Source organism: Ostrea edulis, chromosome 7 (assembly GCF_947568905.1).
Source record: "Ostrea edulis chromosome 7, xbOstEdul1.1, whole genome shotgun sequence".
In the NCBI taxonomy this organism is placed as follows: Eukaryota; Metazoa; Mollusca; class Bivalvia; order Ostreida; family Ostreidae; genus Ostrea; species Ostrea edulis.
The window spans coordinates 1,956,644-1,979,813 of NC_079170.1; the positions used below are offsets into that span (position 1 = coordinate 1,956,644).

The window sequence follows — 23,170 nt, forward strand, 5'->3', positions numbered from 1 at the left end:
AGAAATCCGCGGAAAATTTTCCAGGCTAACTGTATTCATGAAACGTTTAAAGGCCCCATTAGCTGTGAAAGTGGTGGCAGCCATTTTTTACAAAAACAAAAGAAACCTAATAAAACTATGTTAGATAATCGTTTTTAGTGTAAAGAAATATACAAGGAAGAATTATTATCTTGCAAGGCAATAATTATCTAATTACCAAAACCACATATTCATGTGTCTGTTTTGAGGTTAAAAAGTGTTAAAATAATTCAATAATGGTGTTATTACTTAAACATATAATAAGGAGCAATTTTCATTCAATTCAAATTGGGTGACACAATTACAGATAATGCCGCTTCAGAATATAATGCCATGTGTTAAAGGGAAATGGTATTCAGATGTATATGCATTTCGAATGGTAGGTATCTGATAGAAATAAACTCCCCATCTCACAGGATAAAGTTCTTATTCTTAACTATTATCATAAACATTATGCAAATAAAGAGTATCACAGTGGGTTTTTTTTAATATTAATTCATTCTTAGTACAAGAATTACAATGTGCATAAATTGTTAAGATATAGATTTTTTATAAAAGTTTTACACTCTTCAGCATTTGACAGCATTTTCCACCTTTTCGTGCACGAATATATACATGTATAGGAAATATAAACGGCCACTCTGTCCGACTAAACTATTCTCTTTACGCGGTCGGTGTTTGCTCCTTTATTGAACCACAGTGTAGAAAGGGGAACATACGTTAAGTATTGTACATACCATGTACTAGAATTGTGATGTTTTGTCTTTGTTAATTGCATATATATCTCAAATTCAATAAAAGAAATAAGCATGATCAATATTAAATCAAAAATCAATCAAGGCCTCCGAGCTTATCGTATTGTGGGTAGAAACATTATCTTATCTGCAGATTATCTAGAATGACGAATTGAATTTAAACAGGTGGCCTAAAAATGTCCCATTAAGTGCGCCCTTCTTTCAAGTGATGTTTATACGTCGCAAGCAGACGATCTCAATCGTCTTGTTATAAACAGTGAATTTCACCGGGGCCCGGCAGAGTGCATGGTGCAGTCATGCAGTAGATGAGGATGTTAATATCATAGACTTAATCGGGGCATTGACATTTTGGCGGATTTTTTACCACACTAAATGCGTTTTGGAAAGCTGCAGCATAACGGTATTCGCAAATCAGAAAACATTTCATGTGCCCAGTGAACTTTTAATGCTGAACAATGTCAACGGGAACATTAATTTTGTGTTTGATTTTCTCTACCTTCTGTTTATGTTCAGGACAAAATGATCAGGTGAGTTTTTAGGTGCATGTCACCAAAATCTCCTGTTGATTAAACATTCGGGGTGTAATTGCAACCGCGTAATATGATTCGTGTAGATTATCGTGTGACACAACTTGCGCTAGTGTACCAAATAACAAACATGGTCTGATATATAATTCATCCGGCCATAACCTTTCATTGGTAAAGAATGAAGAACCCGGGGATCGTATGCAAATCCAGGGCACACCTATCATGCGTTAAATGGGTTTGAATTAACAGAGAGGGAATTCTATATTGACTCAAACGATAATATTACTAGAAAACGACAAAGCATTTAAAATTGTTAAAACTGTTGTAATTATGTTACATTTATTTACTACAATGATATACATATTGCAGTTTCGCATTATCTCAACAATTAATGGACATGAATTAATGCTAAAAATAATTCTTCCAATTGCAAAGACACTTATTAATACAAAAATACAAATATATGTGCTTGCATTAAGTACACATGTTTAAGAAAGAACTTTTTTCGAGGTGTTGGGGGTATGGCTGACAAATGAATATATATATATATATATATATATATATATATATATATATATTTCTGGGACATTTCTTATTACCTTACTGTGCACAAAAGATATCTGTAATTTTAACTAACAAAGTATCTATAATATTAACTAACAATATATCTATAATATTAACTAACAATATATCTGTAATATTAACGTACAGAATATCTGTAATATTAACGTACAGAATATCTGTAATATTAACGTACAGAATATCTGTAATATTAACGTACAGGATATCTGTAATATTAACGTACAGAATATCTGTAATATTAACGAATCATTACACAGTGAACCAACAATCCTCTAAATCTATGAATTACAAAAAAAAATTGATTTCGTGTGTTTATGTACATCATGACCTCCTCCTGGCATTTTGCCTTCGTTCTTAATTAAGTTGTTTGATAATAAAAGAATCCGATGGGCAGTTTGGTTATTGTATGCATCTTTCCATACATGCTCGTTTCGTAATCTGAGAACAAACTCTACCGATTTTCAAAAGTAGAACAACGAAAAAATTTTAATGACGGGATGCTATATGAGCTAGATCTAGATAAATGCTTATTCCCGCAATTGTTTAAAACAAATGTGCAGTGAAAGTATAAAATATCAGAAATAAAAAACCCTTAGACCTAGGAAAGTGTTCTGTAATCATATTACTAGTAGTTTCGAAGGCGAGTGACCGTGACTGGCACATTATTCTATGTTTAAGCTAAAGATTCCCTTCAGTTGTAGTAACGAATCTTTATTTCGTTATTACGACTTAATATATCGTAATTACGACTCTTTATCTCGTCATTACAATATAATATCTCGTAATTACCATTAACATACTTTTTTTATGTACTAAATGTTATCCCACCAGGTTTTCGCACTCAAAATAAAAAGGTCAAGTTAGAAATTCTACAACTTCTGCAACTCAAAATTAACATGGATTGAAAACAACTCACAAAATTTATCATTAATTTCAGTTCTGTCCCGAGTTTCTATATGTACTGGTTAAATGATTGATTGTATATTGCTTAACGCCCCGCTCGAGAATCTTTTACTCATATATCACTATTGTTGGTGAAGGGCTGCAAAATTTAGGCCTATGCTTGGCGCTTTTGGCCTTTGAGCATGGAGGGGTCTTTATCGTGCCACACCTGCTGTGACACGGGGCCTCAGTTTTTGCGGCCTCATCCAAAGGACCGCCCTATTTAGTCGGGGTTTTTTCCCGACAAACAATGGGGTACTGATGACCTATTCTAACCCGGATCCCCACACCACTAGTTAAATGAGGTGTAATCCATGTACATAAGTGAAATGAAATTAGTTTGGATGAAATCATTTATATTGATCTGAACATCGTAAATGCAATCGAGATTTGCATCTACCAAGACTCTAAATGTCACAAGTTCATCAACACATTTTAATGCCTTGTATTCCTGATGTCCTGTCCTTAAACAAATATCACACCTTGACAGGTGTAAAACATTGCACGTGCATTTATTGGCTCTAAACCTAGACCTTAATCCCCCAATATTATCTAGGTTGATAATAGACAAGAAGGAATAACCATAAATCAAATTACCCTTCACTAGCATACAACCAAAATATGCATTGTGAGGTACCATTGTGTATGTGATAGGTGATCAATGCAAGTAAACGGATTTATAACAGCTAGAGAGGTATTGTTTTGACGGAGGTGCATATTTATCTAATAACCCAGCTGGGGTCTCCTTGCTGTCGAATGCAAGTTTACGTGTTTTCATTAACGTATTATCTGAACTCCTCTCTTATACACAAGCAGTTGATAAGATATCAAACTTTCAGTTGATATCAAAATGAAGATATTTCAAGAAAGGCAATTTAGTTGTTAGTTCTTTTTTTAATCAAATATAATACTACAATGACAAAAATTTCTTTTCTCCCTTTTTGTTCCAACACATCTCACTATACGACCTTCCTGCTATTTTCTTCAGTCTCCGACAGTATTCCGAATTACCTAAAAGTAAACCGGCACGAGCTTTGTGAATACACGTAATTTGCTTAAGATCTGTCTTAATCTTGATGTAAACCGAAACGAAAATGATTTATGAGAAGAAAGTTACAACATCTTAGCAATCCTAACTTCTAAACACACCGAGCTTCAGTGTGCAGTAGACTTTGTCAAAAGTTCTAGATCATTGTTTGGCATGTGCACAAGCAGTCTTTGTGCAAATGTCGAATCTTATGCATCATGCAAGCAAAGCATTGAGAAGGACACACAGTCACTTTCACAGCTCTTCTCTCCCACGTTGAACTAGTTTCGAAAATCTTTTTTTAATAAACCGTGAAAATGATGGGTATACCAAAACTATACACTAGCTACCTACATGTACATGTACACAAGTCCTAAATCCGAAATCAAGTACAATATTTTTCAAATGTACCACAAGACTCAAAGATAATTGGGGGGGGGGGGATTATTCCATATGAAATAACGCCGTATTTCAAGGTTTTCCTAAAAATTGTCCTGTAAGTGTTTACAATTCATAGCTATCGTTAATTCTTTCAAGAAATACAAATGTTTTGTTAAAGCTAGATGTTCAGTGTTTTACGTCCGTGTGCAATGTGCTTCTGTTGGCTCATAACTTGCACAAAATGCGTTAACCCTCTCTTACATTGTTATTGTATTTAAATGGTTGATTATGTTTTTAAGAGTGCAACTCGAATGCCGCGTCAGTTAATCTCAGCTACAGTAGAAATGATGATAACGGCCTTGAATTCTCTGTCTTCATACAGGAGATTTCTTTGCGATTCAAGCGTATTTCCGACTTTAACTGTGTTTCAAATTCGGGCAACGTCAACTGACGTAAGAAGTATCAAATATACGCAACCAGATGAAAAACAATATTGAGGTGATCTATTAAATTTGCAAATTATACATGTATTATCAAAATTAAAGGTAATATTTGAGTTTTGACATCCTCCTTAAATTTTGAAAGTTATGAACTATCGAACTGACTTTTTCGTACTTTTAAATATAGATAAACTTACACATGTGTATATACATTTCTACAACCTGTCTACATATATATATGAGATAGTATGTATGCAGGGTGAAGATAACGAACAGTGATCAATCTCATAACTCCTACAAGCAATACAAAATAGATAGTTGGGCAATCACGCACCCCTGGACACACCAGAGGTGGGATCAGGTGCCTAGGAGGATCAGGACATAGGGTGGGTGTGACCGGTCGACAGGGGATGCTTACTCCTCCTAGACACCTGATCCCACCCCTGATGTGTCCAAGTGTCCGTTTTTGCCCAACTTTCTATTTTGTATTGCTTATAGGAGTTATGAGATTGATCACTGTTCGTTATCTTCACCTTTCATATTTTATATAATTGAGTTCCATATATCTTCAGCCAACGATAGCCTCGATTTCAAAACTTACCGACTCCATTGTTTTCTTTCCGACCACGTGTGAAGAAGGTGCACATAATGCAAAAGATAATTCCTTTTTTCTCTACATCATAAACGCAAAACGTGAAAGATATGAACAATTACATGAATATACAGTGTATATGTACAATGTACATACCTCTTTCATGCAATAAGCTGTTTACATTTGTGATTAAATTCTGTAAGAATCTTGCAGCTAATACAAATCCAGAAACATATCAATATTAAAAAGAATTTCCTTCAATTTGGGGAGTATTTCTATTCTGATCGAAGTGCATCCACATTTTCATTACAAATTATTTCAAGATAGGATTTCAATCATATTGCATATGTCTCACGATTTTGGGCCCATCTGCATATTTGTAAGCATTTTGACATGTTTGGTCAGTAAATATGATACTATTTTATGTTTCTATATCTTAGATGTATAGATTAGAACTGCGAACCTCGTACTGTAGAGCTATCACTACTCATTTTTACGAACACTTTTCCTCCTCCTGCTATTCTTCATAAGTGAAAGTTTCAAACGTACAGTGCATTTTAAATAACTCACCAGCAGCATTAAAACAACACCTATACCCTCCACAAACAAACCGAGCGTTGGACCTTTGAATGCAGTGTACTATCTAACGGTTGAATGTTTAAGAAGGTCAGCTCATTCAGATATAATACTTAAGAAAATTGCAAAATCTACAAGGGTGATTATGACAAGGAAATAACTACTTTTACTCTCAAAAGAATGTGAAACACTGTATTATCACTTACGAATTGTGTTGCGAAATGGATTAAGTATCTATATGAAATGAAGTATGTCTACCTTTGCAAAATGAACAAATTATCTTAATGTTGCAACATGAATGGCTTCGTTTACAGTAAAAAATGCCACAGTGATTTAGGTCAATCAGTCCTCACCCAGCCCTATTTACATCAAAAAACCCTGAATAGGTCAACAGTTGCTGTCTCTTTTCCAATTAATGATATATTAATGAAATTATCAGAAAATCATCTATATCTATTGAAAAAATGTAAACACTTAAAAATTAAGAAGAAACAAATTTGCATGTAATGTCAAACTATTATGCTTTTAAAAGAAATAAGACATATATTTCATTTCTTGAAAACACATGCTGTGCTTTCCGTCGGCATATTCCATGAAGTGCGTGCGCTTCACACCGGCATACTCCAGGGTACAAATGCTCCAATTTTTATCTTTAATTTTAATAAAAATACAATGCATCAATTAAATGCAAAACAAAAACTCTTGTTAAACATGCGTACAAAAAACCTACGCTTTCAGAGATAGCAAAGAAAATAATATTTCAGCTTCTCCATCGTCAACTTCCCATATTTATGTAGCAATATTCCATTATCACCTGCATATGGTGTTTATATATATCAACTGGTTCGATATGCAAGAGCGTGTTCTGCGTATAGTCAGTTTTTTTAAATCGAGGTAAGCTTCTGACAAACAAGTTGATGGTACAGGTGTTTCAACAGTCTCGATTGAAGTCAGCATTTCGCGAATTCTATGGTCGTTATAACGATCTAGTTCGTCAATACAACCTCGCATTTGGGTTAAATGCTGTCTGACGCGTTTCATGTCGATTGTTAAGCCGTTCTTGGCACACTGATTTAGACTGCAGATAAGGGCTCACGGCGGGTGTGACCGGTCAACAGGGGATGCTTACTCCTCCTAGGCACCTGATTCCACCTCTGGTGTATCCAGGGGTCCGTATTTGCCCAGCTATCTATTTTGTATTGCTTATAGGAATTATAAGATTGATCACTGTTCGTTATCTTCACCTTTCATTATTTCAATGACTGGTTGATTTGCTTTCTGTCAAGTATAACCTTACAGTAAGAGGAATCGCTCTGCTGTAGGTACATATATATGCTCGATGTATCATATACAAAACAACTCTGCCTTTACAGATGTATTTACTTTGTCAACTGTTTTCATTGTGATAACCCTTATCTACAATATGTTAATTCATGCACAACTTACAACTGAGTGTAAATTTCTCAGTTCATGCAAAATAAAGATCAGTAGGCGGAGACTGTAAATTAACATGGAATGTCATGTGTATATCTATTTCTATCAGGCATACATGTCGATTTTATATTTTCGTTTTTATTTCAAATATACACTCTAGATGTAGATATAAGGAATCATTAGTTTGTTGGATATGTGTGGTGATTAACAACAATGGAAAACGTAATAATCTATGCATACCGGTTTCACCAAGACTGCGGCCCAATAAAATGTAGACCGATATATTTGGTCATACATAATTACTTTTGTAAGATTAATTTCTATGTTGCGCCTTGATGCAATTTTGCTGAACCAATCGAATGTATTAGTACCACCTTTTGTTTCCATTTTACGACAATATATCCATTACTTTACAGAAGCCCCGGATTTATTACCTGCATATAAAATCTGACATCCGGTTTCGTTTCGCGACTACGCTGGTAACCAGCAAGGTCGCTAATCCCGCCAACATGTCACAAGAGGTCAAGTTTGACGTCACTCTTCCAGATGAAGCCTACATATCGGACTTCAAAATGTAAGCTCTTTATTTTCTCATAAATAGTATTATATGTAAGATGATATCTAGACAGAAATATTGATAGATACATTTCTCAACATTCTATATACTTTAAGTTTGTTGTTTCACGTCCCATCGAGGATTGTTTCACTCGTGTAGTAACGTCACTTCCTTTAGGTGAAGTGCTACATTTTGACCTATACATAGCGCTTACGGCAGTGAGGGTATAATTTTATTGTTTTCACTTCTATCGTTTAAGATAAACATCCTAAAAACCTGTGACGTTTATTTCCAATATGATGAGCCTTTAGAAAAGAACAGTCACGACAAATGTAAATGTCAAAGGGCTCTTGCCACTATGCTATTTAAATGATAAAATTCTTTCTTTGGTTTGTTAAATGGAATTTGAAGCTCGCAAACATTGTACAAAAATTGCATAACCCGCATGTATACATTTTTTTCTGCATTTCTGCAATGTTTGCAACCATGGTATCCAGTTTAAAAATCCAAAGAAGACACGAGGTCAATCATTTAGGTACCTAAAAAGGTCTTGTCACAACAAATACAAAGGTGAACTACGAAAGCACTAGTGCTGAGCATGACAAAATTGTGGACAAGGTTAAACTTTTTCAAAATTACATCACACTCCAAGATGAAAGTTGTGCGGTCAAATATACTGGTACCAAAAGAAAGGTCTTGTCACAAGAAATACAAAAGTGAAATACGAAAGCCCTAGTACTAAGCGTCCAAACGTTCTGGCCAAGGTTAACTTTTTGCAGACAGAAGGACAGACCACAAACTATATGTCACAAAATCTCCGACTACTGGGACATAAAACAGGGTTAAAATCACGTAACGAACTCTATTCATTCATTAAAATGCATGGGAAAATCCACTGAAATTAAATTACGCTTAATTTGACATCCACAAGACTGTCTTATATTCAAGTAGCCGGAATCTAAATGTAATGTATATAATGACCGTTATCATGCACCTATATATATATATACAATACAAATCCTCATGGATGCTTTCAACATCTCCTATGTACAATTAAACTCACGCCTAATAGAACGGAATGTGAAGTATTGATTTCACAATAGCGGGGTCGTGATAGTCGGATCTCACGCCCCCTTGGCGAAACAATATGACATATACTCATAAATTAAACTGCATAATTATGAGCAGGGATCATCGCCATGCAATCATTAAAAGGAAAGACAATCACAATCATTCCATCTTAGATTAATGCTGATATCTCCTCATTCATAACGATTAATGCTGATATCTCCTCATTCATTCATTGAATCATCTCAAAGTCCATTCCTGTTTAAATTAAACACCGCATTAGACATTGGCTGTGTTATCTTATATTGTTCAGAACTTAAGCCTATTATACAATGAACTGCGTCTTTCCGGAATTCGTCCCTGCTGTAACTGTGCGATGAAATACCACACTCAACACAGACTGAAACTTTGTATTTAAAAAAGTACGTTGCTGGCATGAAGTGCTGTCTAATGTTAATCATATGTACTGTAAGGAAAGGACGTCGATTTTATTTTCTCGAAATTTGTCCCATCTTCATTTGATGACCATTATGATCAAGTTTACATCATTACTTAGAGGCAACAATGTAAACGTTCTGCTATTACCCTGAGGTTATTTATAGACTCAATGTTTTTCACTGACACAAATATTATTTTTCCAGGGAAATCGGAGGACGAATTTACCCAGGACAGGTGAACGAAAAACAAGTTGCGCAGAAGAAATATGACGCAGCTAAAAAGAAAGGTCAAAGCGCCGGACAAGTTAAACAACAGTAAGAGCGAGGGAACCTGTTTGTTAAATATCAAAGAATAAAGTTAAAACCTTTACAGGCACATAGCATCACTAAAAAAAAACAGGGGAGGGGGGGGGGGGGGTTGGAGAAGATAATTTCAAAATTGTCTCTAAATTCTCGGCAATAAGTATAAACAAAAAAGATTTGTCCTTCACTAGTAGATTAATTTCATTAGTTCAAGCTTACTGATTTTGACTATGGATAACTCCTTTTACCTGATCGGGATATGGGGCTCGCGGCGGGTGTGACCGATCTCCAGGGGATGCTTATTCCTCATAGGCACCTGATCCCACCTGTGGCGTGTCCAGGGGTCCGTGTTTGTCTAATCCCACCTCTGGTGTGTCCAGGGGTCCGTGTTTGTCTGATCCCCCCCTCTGGTGTGTCCAGGGGTCCGTGTTTGTCTGATCCCACCTCTGGTGTGTCCAGGGGTCCGTGTTTGCCCAACTTTCTATTTTGTATTGTTTATAGGAGTTATGAGATTGATCACTGTTCATTATCTTTACCTTTCATTCTTACCATTCAATACTACTTTCTTCAAAAACTGTAGGGAGTGCTAACCGGCCAATTCATGTAAAATAACGAGACATGTAGGTTGTCATAAATGGGAGGGAACCCCCGTCTGGTCTACGTGCCTGTTTTCAAACTATAAACCGACATACTTGTACATGTAATTGTGATGTGATATGGACTTTGAGAGAAAGGGTACAATTCCTCTAATTGTTATCTTGCCTTTATATGACACTAATTGGCTGTTATTTTGTAGTACAGACCTAACGCCACAGTAACTTTAGATGATCATTTATAAAATGCTGTAGTATTATCAGAGCTAAATCACATTATCGTGTAGTTTTAAATTGCGATTGGAACAATCGATTTGTGCTAAGATATGCATTCCCACTTTGCTAACATACAAAATTTGACCATTGACTTTAATAAATTGATATGGTATGTTGTACATTCAATCAAACTGCATTTAAATCGTCATCACTTGATTGTGGTACAACACTTTCAAAGAATGAAAGATATTAATATGATTTTGGGGCCTGAAACTGTAGACTCTAAAACAAGAGCTTTTACTACATGTGATATCATGTGCATTTGAAACAATAAGATGTATTCTATGTAGGAGAAGGTTCAAGATAAGAGCTCTTCTGTATAGGAGGTACATTTAGAGCTTCTATAAATTCCTAGATTGGACAAAGTGGACCTACATGCACATTTAGCGAGGAAAAGGATGAGAAAACATAGAAAGCGTATTTCGTTTAAAGATTCAATTGTAGGAAATATTCAACATTACCGAAAGAAATGTTTTACTGAAATGAAAACAATTTCATAATTTGCAGTTAATACAATCCTTGGCAGTTATGGTACATGTATGCACGAGACTACGAGCAACGAAACAAAGTGATGCAAGACTCGTTTCCTGTGTTTATTTACTCCCTGAATACTTATTTCTTACATGGTGTGTGTATTACTGGAATACAGGGGCTGAAACTGCGTATAACAAACTTACTGTGTATATTCATCCATTTATCCCCGCACCCCAGGTAAACAAATGCACGACGTGTTTCGCCTTACTGTGAAAGAGAGTTCTCTAAAGGGAAATAACTCGGAAGCATCTCGAACATTGCGTATTACAACGATTGTCATAAAACTTTAAACATATGCAATACATTTTGGAACTTTCGTCCGGTTTTGCGAAAGAAGTAGGTATGTGTATATTCTGGTATCTTTATTCAAAGTTTCTAATGTTACAGACCTAGGAAAACAAACCGTTTCTCAGTGGAAGTCAACGTAGCGGCGCTGGAGAAAGTAACCTTTAATCTGACCTATCAGGAGCTACTGAAACGTAAACGAGGCTCTTATGATCAAGTGATTTACATATCCCCGCAACAGATAGTGAAAGACCTTAGAATAGATGTCTTTATAGAAGAATCTAGAGACATCACGAGCGTCAGAGTTCCACCACTGCGAAATGACTTGCAGCAAGTCGTGAATTCTACAGGTATATATACGTAATAAAACTGAGACTATCATAAATTCTGTAAATTCGACTTGTAAAAAAGTTACTATCTCCTCAAAATCGATATTTGAAGAAGTTTGACCATGGGCGAAAATTTGAGAAAACCAGATTAATATGCATTTGTAATTCATCACAACTCGATATTGATCCATTGTTAACTGTGCTTGCTTACATTTGTATATTCAGATAATGAGTTTTGCTATGCATTTTGTCACAGGTCAAAACGCACTAGCTGTTATTGAAAGACCGACCAAGCGGTCTGCACACATCTCTTACAATCCAACAGAGGCGGATCAAAGGCAGAAATCCAGTCAGGGAATAAACGGACTATTCCTTGTCGAATACGACATCGACAGAAAATCGGATGCCGGAGATGTTTTGGTATGATTAATGTCATTAATAGTTTTCGAGTATGTAAGTTTAACGGACTAGATGTGGGATTATATAACAGATTATATCACGGGCTATATAACGGATTACGGACTATATAACGGATTATACCAAAGACTGTATATATATATTATTACTACAGTAACTTGATCCGAAGAGTCGGATCACGTCGAGTTGACAGGCGTAGATCATCAGATCACACGAGACGCGAAGCGTCGAGTTTGATCTGATGATCCGCGCCTGTCAACGAGACGTGATCCAACTCTTCGGATCAAGTTACTGTAGTAATGATAAATTTATTATATACCCCTTTCTGCATTTTAAATCCACATTTATATGATACTACATGTAATCCAAATTATCAAAAACACAGACATACCGTGAAATTATGTTTTGTGTACGCAGTTTCGTTTGTGACGCGGTCAATATTTTCCACAAATAACGTTGCGTTGATGCATTGTGACGGCATCAGTTTCAGAGGATACTGATACGTAATCAGAAAACCACAGTGTGGTGATCCGGAAAACCGGATCACACGCTGTGAAATCCACAGTATCAGAGAACGATACATTGATGGGTATATAATAAAACGGATTATATCACGGACTATATAACGGATTATATCACGGACTATCTAACGGATTATAGCACGGACTATCTAACGGATTATAGCACGGACTATATAACGGATTATATCACGGACTATATAACGGATTATATCACGGACTATATAACGGATTATATCACGGACTATATAACGGATTATATCACGGACTATATAACGGATTATATCACGGACTATATAACGGATTATATAGCGAATTATATCACCTCTGGTGTGTCCAGGGGTCCGTGTTTGCCCAACTATTTATTTTTGTATTGCTTATAGGAGTTATGAGATTGATCACTGTTCGTTATCTTCACTTTGCATTACACAAATATAACCCTTTCATGGGGTCGATCCCTAGATATATCGACTTCACAAATCACGAAGTGTGAGGTCGATATGCGTTTTTGTGAAATCTATGGATCGACCGATTGAAAGGGCTACTATTGTTATTTTATTTTTCAAAGAATTTTTAACAATTTTAGGGAACATAAATTGCAATATTTTCATGTTTATAATATATTGAAATTAAAAAATATAGTAAGCTGTTTTTATTTCAGTGTGGGTTATTTATACTGATAGAGTAATTTTATGAATAGAGCATCTTCCCACTTCAGGAAATAATAGCAATTTATTAATTCAATTCCCCAATCTATTATTAGAAAGTACAGGTCAATACGAGTTTTTTATGTTTATAATTAGAAAGATCGGAAAGAAAATTTGATTGGTTGGAATGACTTTCGTCAGCGAACCACATTCATTGTTACACGTAGCAAAATTTCCTTAATCAATTATTAGACAGTACAGGCCAATCCGAGTTTTTTAAAGGTTATAATCAGAAAGACCCAGTCAATCCGCATTTCTATACATTAACACGTGATATCAAACGAACCAATGGTGAAGTGCATTACAATACACAAAAATAATATAACGGATTATATAACTGGTTATATCACGAATTCTGTACCGAGTCATATAGCGCATTATATCACGAACTATATAACGGATTATAGCACACCTTGTATAAGGATTATATATCGGATTATATTCAACGGGGGATGCTTGCTCCTCCTAGGCACCTGATCTCACCTCTGGTGTGTCCAGGGGTCCGTGTTTGCCCAACTATCTATTTTGTATTGCTTGTAGGAGTTATGAGATTTATCACTGTTCGTCATCTTCACCTTGCATTCATATATAAAGCATTGTTATGTATATTCGCAAACGCCGAGATTAATGTTCAAAAATCGTTTTAATCTACAGTGTAGATCTTTGTGCGGTAAATTAATTGCTTTACTGATAATTGAAATATTTTCATTTTTTTAAAAAAGAAAGTTGCATTGCACGCCAGAAAATCGTATTATATGTACATTGTAGTCCATATATGAAATTCGTCTGGTGTTTTTTTAAACGAATTTGCGATTCATTTAAGAAATAAAATTTTGTTTTTCAAAATATATGAGTATTGTTAATGGGGAATTGGTTGCGGGGGTTTTAATTTCGCTATGTTCGCGGTCGGGGATTTTTCCGCGAAATTGAAACAACCACAATCATTTTGCAAGTGTGACACAATACGTTTTGAACAGTTACCAGTAATCAAAATAAAATATGAATTCCTCGAAAATAAAGCCACCGCAATTAGACTAATATGAAAAATCGTGAACTTTTAGCACCTCGAAATTAAAACCACTTACAGTGTATAAACTCTGATGCTTCACGCCGACTAATGCTGATGTGAAGCGTCGGAGTTCATAACCACATGAAAGGATGAATTCAAGGTAACGAAGGAAAAGACCTATAAGGAAGAGAAGTCACATAGTTATATAAACTTTCATTATCACCCCTCACCAGTTTAACACGGATCTTGGCCTTGAAGTCTTTCAGGACAGGCCAAATACTATATTGTAATAGGCAGCAATATTTTAAATAATTTATTATAAAATTGTTGTGGAACACTCCTGTCCTGAGGTTAAAATTCTCAAAAGTATGTTAACAAAATGAAGAAATACGTTTTTGATACGTGGTTTTTTATTCCTATTCTGAATTCGTGAAGTTACTGGAGCTCGGTGAGATATACCTCCGTCACTGTTTGCCGAGGTTCATATACCCCAAATCGTCGCGCGTCCCAAATCGTTGCCGGCGATGATTTGGGAAGGGCGACGATTTGGGGTGAGGTTCATTTTTGCCATGATGGTTTTCAACCCACTTCACGTCACACTACTTATTTCTTTTGTTTAATCTCGCCTTTTCAACACTTTTGTAACATGTTGTATAAAAATGCGGCGGTGACTTTTGCAGGTAGTGAATGGTTATTTCGTTCACTTTTTTGCCCCTTCGGATATGGAGGAAATCCCCAAAGACGTTTTGATGATCCTTGATGTCAGTGGGTCCATGTCGGGGACAAAACTTAAACAGATGAAAAAGGCCGTGCTGAGCATCCTTAGTGACCTGCATGACGGGGACCGTTTCAATATATTGCAGTTCAGTGATCGTGTATACTATTACAAAGATTCACCAGTGCTTGCTAATCTGGTGTCCGTGGCTGAAGCAAAGGCTTATGTGAAAAAAATGAAAACCATTGGAGGTAAAAATTCTGCAAGGAAACTATGTAATGATAAACATTATAGTTATCAGCAAGTCATAAAACGTGATTACATCCCAATGATTCTCAATTTTAGTGTGTTTTTCCCCTTTTTGTCGAGAGTGTGTTTGTGTGTGTGTGAAGTAATCTATCATCCCAATGTGTGTAATCAGGTTATCAGTTATCGCTCATGTTATTCCCACATCCAAACTCCATTTCTTCAAATAGCCTTGTGTTCTTAATAATTTTATATCTGCAATCCCCGTATTCTTACCTTCTATACAAATATTTGGATATAATGTATTAATATGCATGTCCAATTTCAGGGACCAATATCAACGTGGGTCTTTTAAAAGGTATCGACTTTCTGAAAACCGCATCTAACACTAAAGAAAGGTCCCAGATTATTTTCTTCCTCACGGATGGAGAACCGACGTCTGGGATTACTGCTATTGACAGCATACTCCGGAATGTTCAAAATTCAAACACAAAATCCTTTCCCGTATACAGTTTAGCGTTTGGGCGAGGAGCAGATTACGAATTTGTTAAAAAGGTTGCTATACAAAACAATGGACTAAGTCGAAAGATTTATGAGGATTCGGATGCCACACTTCAGATCAAGGGATTCTATGATGAAATCTCAGCTGCCGTACTAAAAAACGTTTCATTTAACTATCTAAACAACGCTTCCGACATTCAGAATCTCACAACAGCTACTTTCCCGTCCTATTTCACAGGATCGGAGATTGTGGTCGCTGGAAAATTGGATGACAATACCATTAAACTTTTTGACTTATCTGTGCAAGGTTTGGGGTCCAAGGGTTCTGTAGAACTGGCCTTGTCAGCGGATGTAAATGCAAAGCAATTTCCCGAACTCACAAAACCAGGAGACTACCAACAAATCACAGAGAAAATCTGGGCGTATCTAACTATCAAGCAGCTCCTAGAAAAGTCGATCGGCGAGACTGACTCAACTGTCAAAGAGGATATGAAAAAGAGGGCGTTAGAGCTCTCACTAAAGGTACATTTTATCAAAATGAAAAAGAAATTAAACAAAAACAACATACAATAATTGTTTATTGAAGAACCGATTCTAAGCTTAGCTAGATATACTTTTTGTGTAAATTAATTAGAATATGTAAATTGTATAAATTCAATTATATGCAAACTAGTTTAAACATTGAAGTTAGTCATCTATTTGTAGTATAAATTTGTGACACCACTTACCTCTTTGGTGGTCACCAAGCCTGACAAAAAAGATGTGGGGGATTTATTGGAGGGGGAGGATGCAGACTGTAAGTACCTTCAACTTTGTACACTGTGACATAATATGAAAATTTCCACTATACTGCACTCACATTCTGATAATTGATGGTGTGTCACATTACATAGTGACATTGCTTGTGTTTTTGTTTTTGTGGTTTACTGTTATACGGTAACGTTGTATAATCAGGTAGCATTGCCAAGCTAATGTTAAAATCACTTCATGCCCACCTAGACAGCGAATAATACTACATTTATTGTAATATAGTGTCTTTGGTTATATGGACCGTGGATATTGGTCTGGTCAGCTCAGTAGTTAAGATCATCTGCAGGAGTCCAGGGTTCGATTCTTGGAACAGATACAAATTTTCTGATTTTCTATTACATTTGGTTTTTATGGCCACCCTGAATTTACAGATGATAGTCCTGTCGGTGACTAAAGAATCTGAGTTGTCTGTCCTCGAGGGCGAAGACAATTCAAGAAAGGAGGAATGCAGTGATTTAGGCTATATGGACTCTAGATATTGACCAGGATAATTTAGGGGTTAGGGCACCATACTAGTAATACAGGAGTCCCGGGTTCAATTCCCGGTCCAACCATAAGTTTTCTCCTTTTCTGTTACAGTAGTATATCGACAATTTACTGCCTTAATTATCTGCTTTTTGATCGACAAAATGTTTATCAACCACAGTGACTCGACAGGGTGGAAGCGGCAGTAGTGGTCCAACAGGCAGTAGTGGCCCAAGTAGTAGTGGTTCAAGTGGTAGTGGTTCAAGTGGTAATAGATATTCTAGTTCTTTACTTTCCAAACGTCGTGGCGGTGGCGGTGGTGGTGGTGGCGGTGGTGGCGGTGGTTCCTATGGAGGCGGGGGTAAGTAAAGAACACCCTCACCTGTTTAACTATTGATTTTCATTTTCCTCTATTGATGGCTCTACCTTTACGTGAAAATGGTACATACATTTGTTGCATGTGTCAATTTACGTTCGGAGAATTCATTCAGCATTCTCGATACAAAACATGTATTAATGAATGCATGGGTTGGTATATATAATTTTTCTTAGTTTGGTTCTAATCAGACCAAATATAAAATATCTAAAAGATAAGGAACTCGTTAATTTTCTATGATGTTCAAAAGTTCAAATATATTACCTTTCCCTATGTAATTCTATGCAAATTAGCCCACCAAGAGCTGCCTTATGATATTGTGGGCTTGTTGTGAAAATTATCTTGATTTGAATTCCAGGTGGCGGCGATCCGCATTTCATGATAAGAATGAAAGGACTGGACCATCCACTGTGTTTCGATATCCCCGCCAACTCCGGAGATGTCCTTCGTCTCCTATCGGATGCACACACAGGTTCGTGTAGTTCCTCTCGACATTTTCCACAGGATATCACTACGCCACGTATTAAACACTAAATTAATTAATATCAATTTAAACAGTATTTTGTTATGAATAACATAATAAGAATTAGGCAGCAGGCAACGCCTATATCAGCCTTCTCCTTGAATCAATATTCATATCAGTGTTGATGTTACACTAGGCTGATCTCAAAATGAAAGACCAAAATTTAGTGTTGGGTGAATGGCAACCACGCATGGTTTCAGGTTTTGTTTCCTTCTTCCAGGTTTATTCATTAATGCTGGCATCATTCCTTCGTTCAAATTCGACAAACATGGTCACATGAAGACATTCATGGGAGAGGTAGTCATTCTATACAAGAGTCATGTTATGAAAATCACATCTACAAAAATCGTCTACGATGGAGCCGAACTATTTTGGAAAGACAAGACACCCTTCAAATTAAATGGCGTTACGGTTCAGATCCAGACCATTCATGGAGACAGGGTGATGTATGTTGACTTCGGAAACAACGTAGAAGTCGCCATCAAAAGAACTATTGCTTCTGTTAATATGTCTGTCGACTACTTGAATTTATACATCGAAAACGAGGCTGGCCTTTCGCCAAAATCGGAAGGAATTCTTGGTAAATATTGTCATGCTTTGTGATATTTGAATTGATATGAGGTTACGCATGAGAATTTAATCGTCATGTAATTAACTATATAATATTGCACTTTTCGCGTACTCGCTGAAATATATTACATCAGGTTCAACTTAGCGTTTATAAATGAATATTTCCAGTTGCCTGCTATCGTCTTGTTAAAAATTCATTTAATTGTGATTTGACAAAGATTTGCTCAACATCAGTGCTATTCAATCCTGATTTAGCGATATAAAGTTAAAACTTTTCATATGAGTTTTTATGATTCTTTATTAATTCTAGTAATTTTGTTGTTTTCCAGGCCAGTTTTTACACCGTTATGTGTCCCTCCACAAAGTAAGAACAAGTAAAAAAGATCAGTTAGTCGGCTATCTCCGCATCAGGGAACCAGGTTTCCAGACTGCCAGATCTCGTTCAGTTCTCGTTAAGAGACCAGACAAAATCACGGGCGAGCGAATACTGTGTTGGAATGTTCACACAAAAGTGACTGGACTATTCGATAAAAAAGTAGAAGAATTCTTCTTAAAAGACATCATGCAGAAGTAGCATTTCGTGTTTCCACACTGAATGTGATTAAAGAGTAACTTTGTGTGTTTACGCTTCGCTGCCATGAAATATGTCGTGTCCTGCTAGCCTGTTTGCAAATAGCCTTTTTTTCGTTTCATGTACATGTTTAAACACGTTCTGGCCATTTATGCAAATCATTAAGATCTTTCATACAAATTAATGCATGCATTTCATATATCATTTCTCTTTTATACAGCCTATATTTTGATACAGAAAAAATAAATCAAACTGTTATACAACGAGCGTGGTAGTGTCATTACTAGACGTGTCAACACTCTTTCCCTTTCAATGTTCACGTGGGGATCCGGGTTAGAATAGGTCCTCAGTACCCCTTGCTTGTCGTAAGAGGCGACTAAATGGGGCGGTCCTTCGGATGAGACCGCAAAAACCGAGGTCCCGTGTCGCAGCAGGTGTGGCACGATAAAGATCCCTCCCTGCTCAATGTCCATATGCACCGAGCATAAGCCCAAATTTTGAAGCCCTTCACCGGCATTGATGACGTCTCCATATGGGTGAAATATTCTCGAGAGGGACGTTAAACAATATTTAATCAATCAATCAATTTTCTCTCGCAGACTCTGGTAGAGAATTTCGTTTTATTTGGACAACGCTACATGGTGATATCCAATGCACTACCGACAGAATTTAGAGAGATTTTAGAAGAGTCATATTTGCATAATTAAAATACAGAATTTGCACGTATCATATAGGACACAAACACGTAACAGAACTTTAATGTCATTAAGGAGGACAAACACATCGTCATATCATGGCTGACTTCAATTTGATGAATTAAGATATCAGCAATACTTGTATATTCCTTTAAAATCTAGTTGCATATTAGAATTATGTCTTGAATGCCGATTTCTAGATCTTGGGTTCGAGTCTAGCGGGGGTTTAATATTTTCTGATTACTTTCTTATAGATCTGTATTTTTCAATGAATATGATGAATTTTAAAGTTTTCAATTTCAAAAATATCATTGTACATATCCTCCATTTATCGTCCCTGTCAAATATCTAAAGTGTTTTATTCCTCCTTAAAAGCAAAATTATTTCACATTCTTTAAAATGAATAGGAAATTTTCTACAAGTTCATGTCCTTCCATGACACTTTTTCACACATCCACATACAGCAAGTGACATCAAAAACCAAGCTTGGATTCAAGTTCTATTGATATCATGAGATAAAGATTCTGAATACAAATTGTAACATGTACACGGTGACTCAACACATTCACAAGTCAATTGGACAATCGTAAATAGACAGACATTTAGATATAATGCGTGTATACTTACCAGAATAGAACATGTACATCAATCCGTAAAAGATTGAAAATCGATATTACTCCTCCTAGGCACTTGATCCCACCTCTGGTGTGTCCAGGGGTCCGTGTTTGCCCAACTACAACTCAATTGTATGACAAACGGGATTATTTCAGCTTCTCCATCGTCAACTTCCCATATTTATGTAGCAATTTTCCATTATCACCTGCATATGGTGTTTATATATCTCAACTGATTCGATATACAAGAGCTTGTTCTGCGTATAGTCAGTTTTTAAATCGAGGTAAGCTACTGACAAACAAGTTGATGGTACAGGTGTTTCAACAGTCTCGATTGAAGTCAGCATTTCGCAAATTTTATGGTCGTTATATAACTACATTGTATCTAGTTCGTCAATACAACCTCGCATTGGGCCAAATGCTGTCTGACGTGTTTCATACCGATTGTTAAGCCGTTCTTGGCACACTGATTTTGACTGCGGATAACTCCGTTTACCTGATCAGGATTATAGGGCTCACGGCGGGTGTGACCGGTCAACAGGGGATGCTTACTCCTCCTAGGCACCTGATCCCACCTCTGGTGTGTCCAGGGGTCCGTGTTTGCCCAACTATCTATTTTGTATTGCTTATAGGAGTTATGAGATTGATCACTGTTCGTTATCTTCACCTTGCATTAAGACAAATTAACAAGTCAACTTCATGATAAGCGGGATGATTGCAGCTTCTCCGTCGTCAACTTTCCATATTTATGTAGCAATATTTCATTATCACCTGCGTATGGTGTTTTTCAAAACTGATGCAGAAAAGCTTGTCCTGTATATGATCAATTTTTAAATCAAGACAGGTTACGGACAACCAAGTTGATGTTACAGGGGTTTCAACAGGCTTGTTTGAAGTCAGCATTTTACAAATTCTATGGTCGTTATAACCATCATGGTTGTCATTACGACCTGTCATTTGATCAAATGCTGTTAGAGGTGTTTCATACCGATTGTTAAGCCGTTCTTGGCATGTTGATTTTTACTGCAGATTACTTCGTTTGCCTGATCGGGACATAGGGCTTACGGCGCCCAACTCTTTGTTTCGTATTCCTGATAGGAGTTACGAGATTGATCACTGTTCGTTATCTTCACCTTTCTTTAATGAGCTAAGTGCAAGGTGAAGATAACGAACACTGATCAATCTCATACCTCCTATAAGCAATACAAAACAGATAGTTGGGCAAACATGGACCCCTGGACACACCATATGTGGGATCAGGTGCCTAGGAGGAGTAAGCATCCCCTGTTGACCGATCACACCCGCCGTGAGCCCTATATCCTGATCAGGTAAACGGAGTTATCCGCAGTCAAAATCAGTGCGCCAAGAACGGCTTAACAATCGGTATGAAAGACGTCAGGCAGCCAATGCGAGGTTGTACTGACGAACTAGATCGTAATAACGACAATAGAATTTGCGAAATGCTGACTTCAATCGAGACTGTTGAAACCCCTGTACCATCAACTTGTTTGTCAGTAGCTTACCTCGATTTAAAAATTGTCCATACGCAGAACAAGTATATAGATTACAAAACAAGAGGCCCATGTCCCTATATATACAAATGTAAAAAATTATATCTCTATTGTGGTTCCAACCTACCCCCAGGGACCATGGTTTTTACAAACTTTAATCTGCACTATGTCATGAAGCTTTTATGGAAATGTAAACTTTTCTGGGTCAGTGGTTCTTGAGAAGAACATTTTATAAGATTTTCCCTATATATCTGTACATAAAACGTTCATCCCCTATTGTGGTCCCACCCTCCCCTAGGCGGCCGTGATGTTAACAAACTTTCATGTCAATATAAACTTGGTTCACGAGAAGATTTGTAAAGATTTTCCCTATCTACATTGTATTTGTATGTAAAACTTAGATCCTCTATTGTGGCCCCATCCTACCCCCGGAGGCCATGATTTTAACAAACTTGAATCTGCACTATAACAGAAAGCTTTGATGTAAATGTAAACTTTTCTGGCCAAGTGGTTCTTGAGAAGATGGTATTTAAAGATCTATATATTGGTATGTAGGCCGTTCTTGGCACACTGATTTTGACTTCGGATAACTACATTTACCTGATCAGGATATAGGGCTCACGGCGGATGTGACGGTCGGCAGGTGATTCTTACTGCTCTAAGGCACCTGATTCCACCTCTGGTATATTCAGGGGTCCGTGTTTGCCCAACTCTTTATTTCATATTGCTTATAGGAGTTATGAGATTGTTCACTGTTCGTTATCTTCACCTGTCCTGTAAACATTTTGATCCCCTATTGGGGTTCCATCCTACCCCCGGGGGCGGTGGTGTTAACACTCTTGAGTCTGCACTAGGTCAAGAAGCTTTCATGTAAATTTCAGCTCTTCTGGTTCATTGGTTCTTGAAATGATTTTTAAATGATCTCACCCTATTTTTGCATTTTTGTGATTATCCCCCCTTTGAACCAACTCAAAAGCCTTTCACCCAAGGATACGTTTTGCTAAGTTTAGTTGAAATTGGCCAAGTGGTTCTGGAGAAGGAGCCGAAAGAATGAAAACAGACGGACAGACAGACGGGAGACAAATTACGGGTGATCAGAAAATCTTACTTGAGCTTTCAGCTCAGCTAAAAATGATATATTCAACGAAAAACAAAACAAAATATGGTAGGCAATAAAATAATTCAAAGCTGACATCAAATTACAAGGAAGCGAAACTGAAAGAACGTCATAATTTTATCCTGCAAGAATAGACGTTACAAAATCTTG

General features: G+C 36.7%; 1 protein-coding gene and 1 long non-coding RNA gene across 2 annotated transcripts; one reads left to right on the forward strand and one right to left on the reverse strand.

Annotated features, from left to right (window-relative positions):
- Nucleotides 1–918: 918 nt before the first annotated feature.
- On the forward strand, nucleotides 919–19,346 carry LOC125654266 (inter-alpha-trypsin inhibitor heavy chain H3-like). The gene is made up of 12 exons (XM_048884124.2): nucleotides 919–1,300; nucleotides 7,691–7,848; nucleotides 9,540–9,650; nucleotides 11,429–11,676; nucleotides 11,912–12,075; nucleotides 14,987–15,272; nucleotides 15,596–16,290; nucleotides 16,474–16,564; nucleotides 17,225–17,404; nucleotides 17,778–17,891; nucleotides 18,163–18,522; nucleotides 18,842–19,346. Exons 1-12 carry the CDS (start codon nucleotides 1,229–1,231, stop codon nucleotides 19,084–19,086), a joined length of 2,724 nt encoding a protein of 907 aa, XP_048740081.2. The 5' UTR covers nucleotides 919–1,228; the 3' UTR covers nucleotides 19,087–19,346.
- Nucleotides 3,699–11,259, reverse strand: LOC125654267 (uncharacterized). The gene is made up of 3 exons (XR_007362291.2): nucleotides 11,185–11,259; nucleotides 9,887–10,119; nucleotides 3,699–3,835 (listed from the first exon to the last, which is right to left on the reverse strand). It is a non-coding gene; the product is annotated as an uncharacterized LOC125654267 (long non-coding RNA).
- Nucleotides 19,347–23,170: the final 3,824 nt, after the last annotated feature.

Bases quoted from the DNA above. Each gene is read 5' to 3' on its own strand.
- LOC125654266 (XM_048884124.2), top strand. From the start codon at position 1,229: ATGTCAACGGGAACATTAATTTTGTGTTTGATTTTCTCTACCTTCTGT. The intron at 16,565-17,224 runs GTAAGTACCTTC...TATCAACCACAG, and splicing joins GGAGGGGGAGGATGCAGACT to TGACTCGACAGGGTGGAAGC. The intron at 17,892-18,162 runs GTTCGTGTAGTT...TCCTTCTTCCAG, and splicing joins CCTATCGGATGCACACACAG to GTTTATTCATTAATGCTGGC.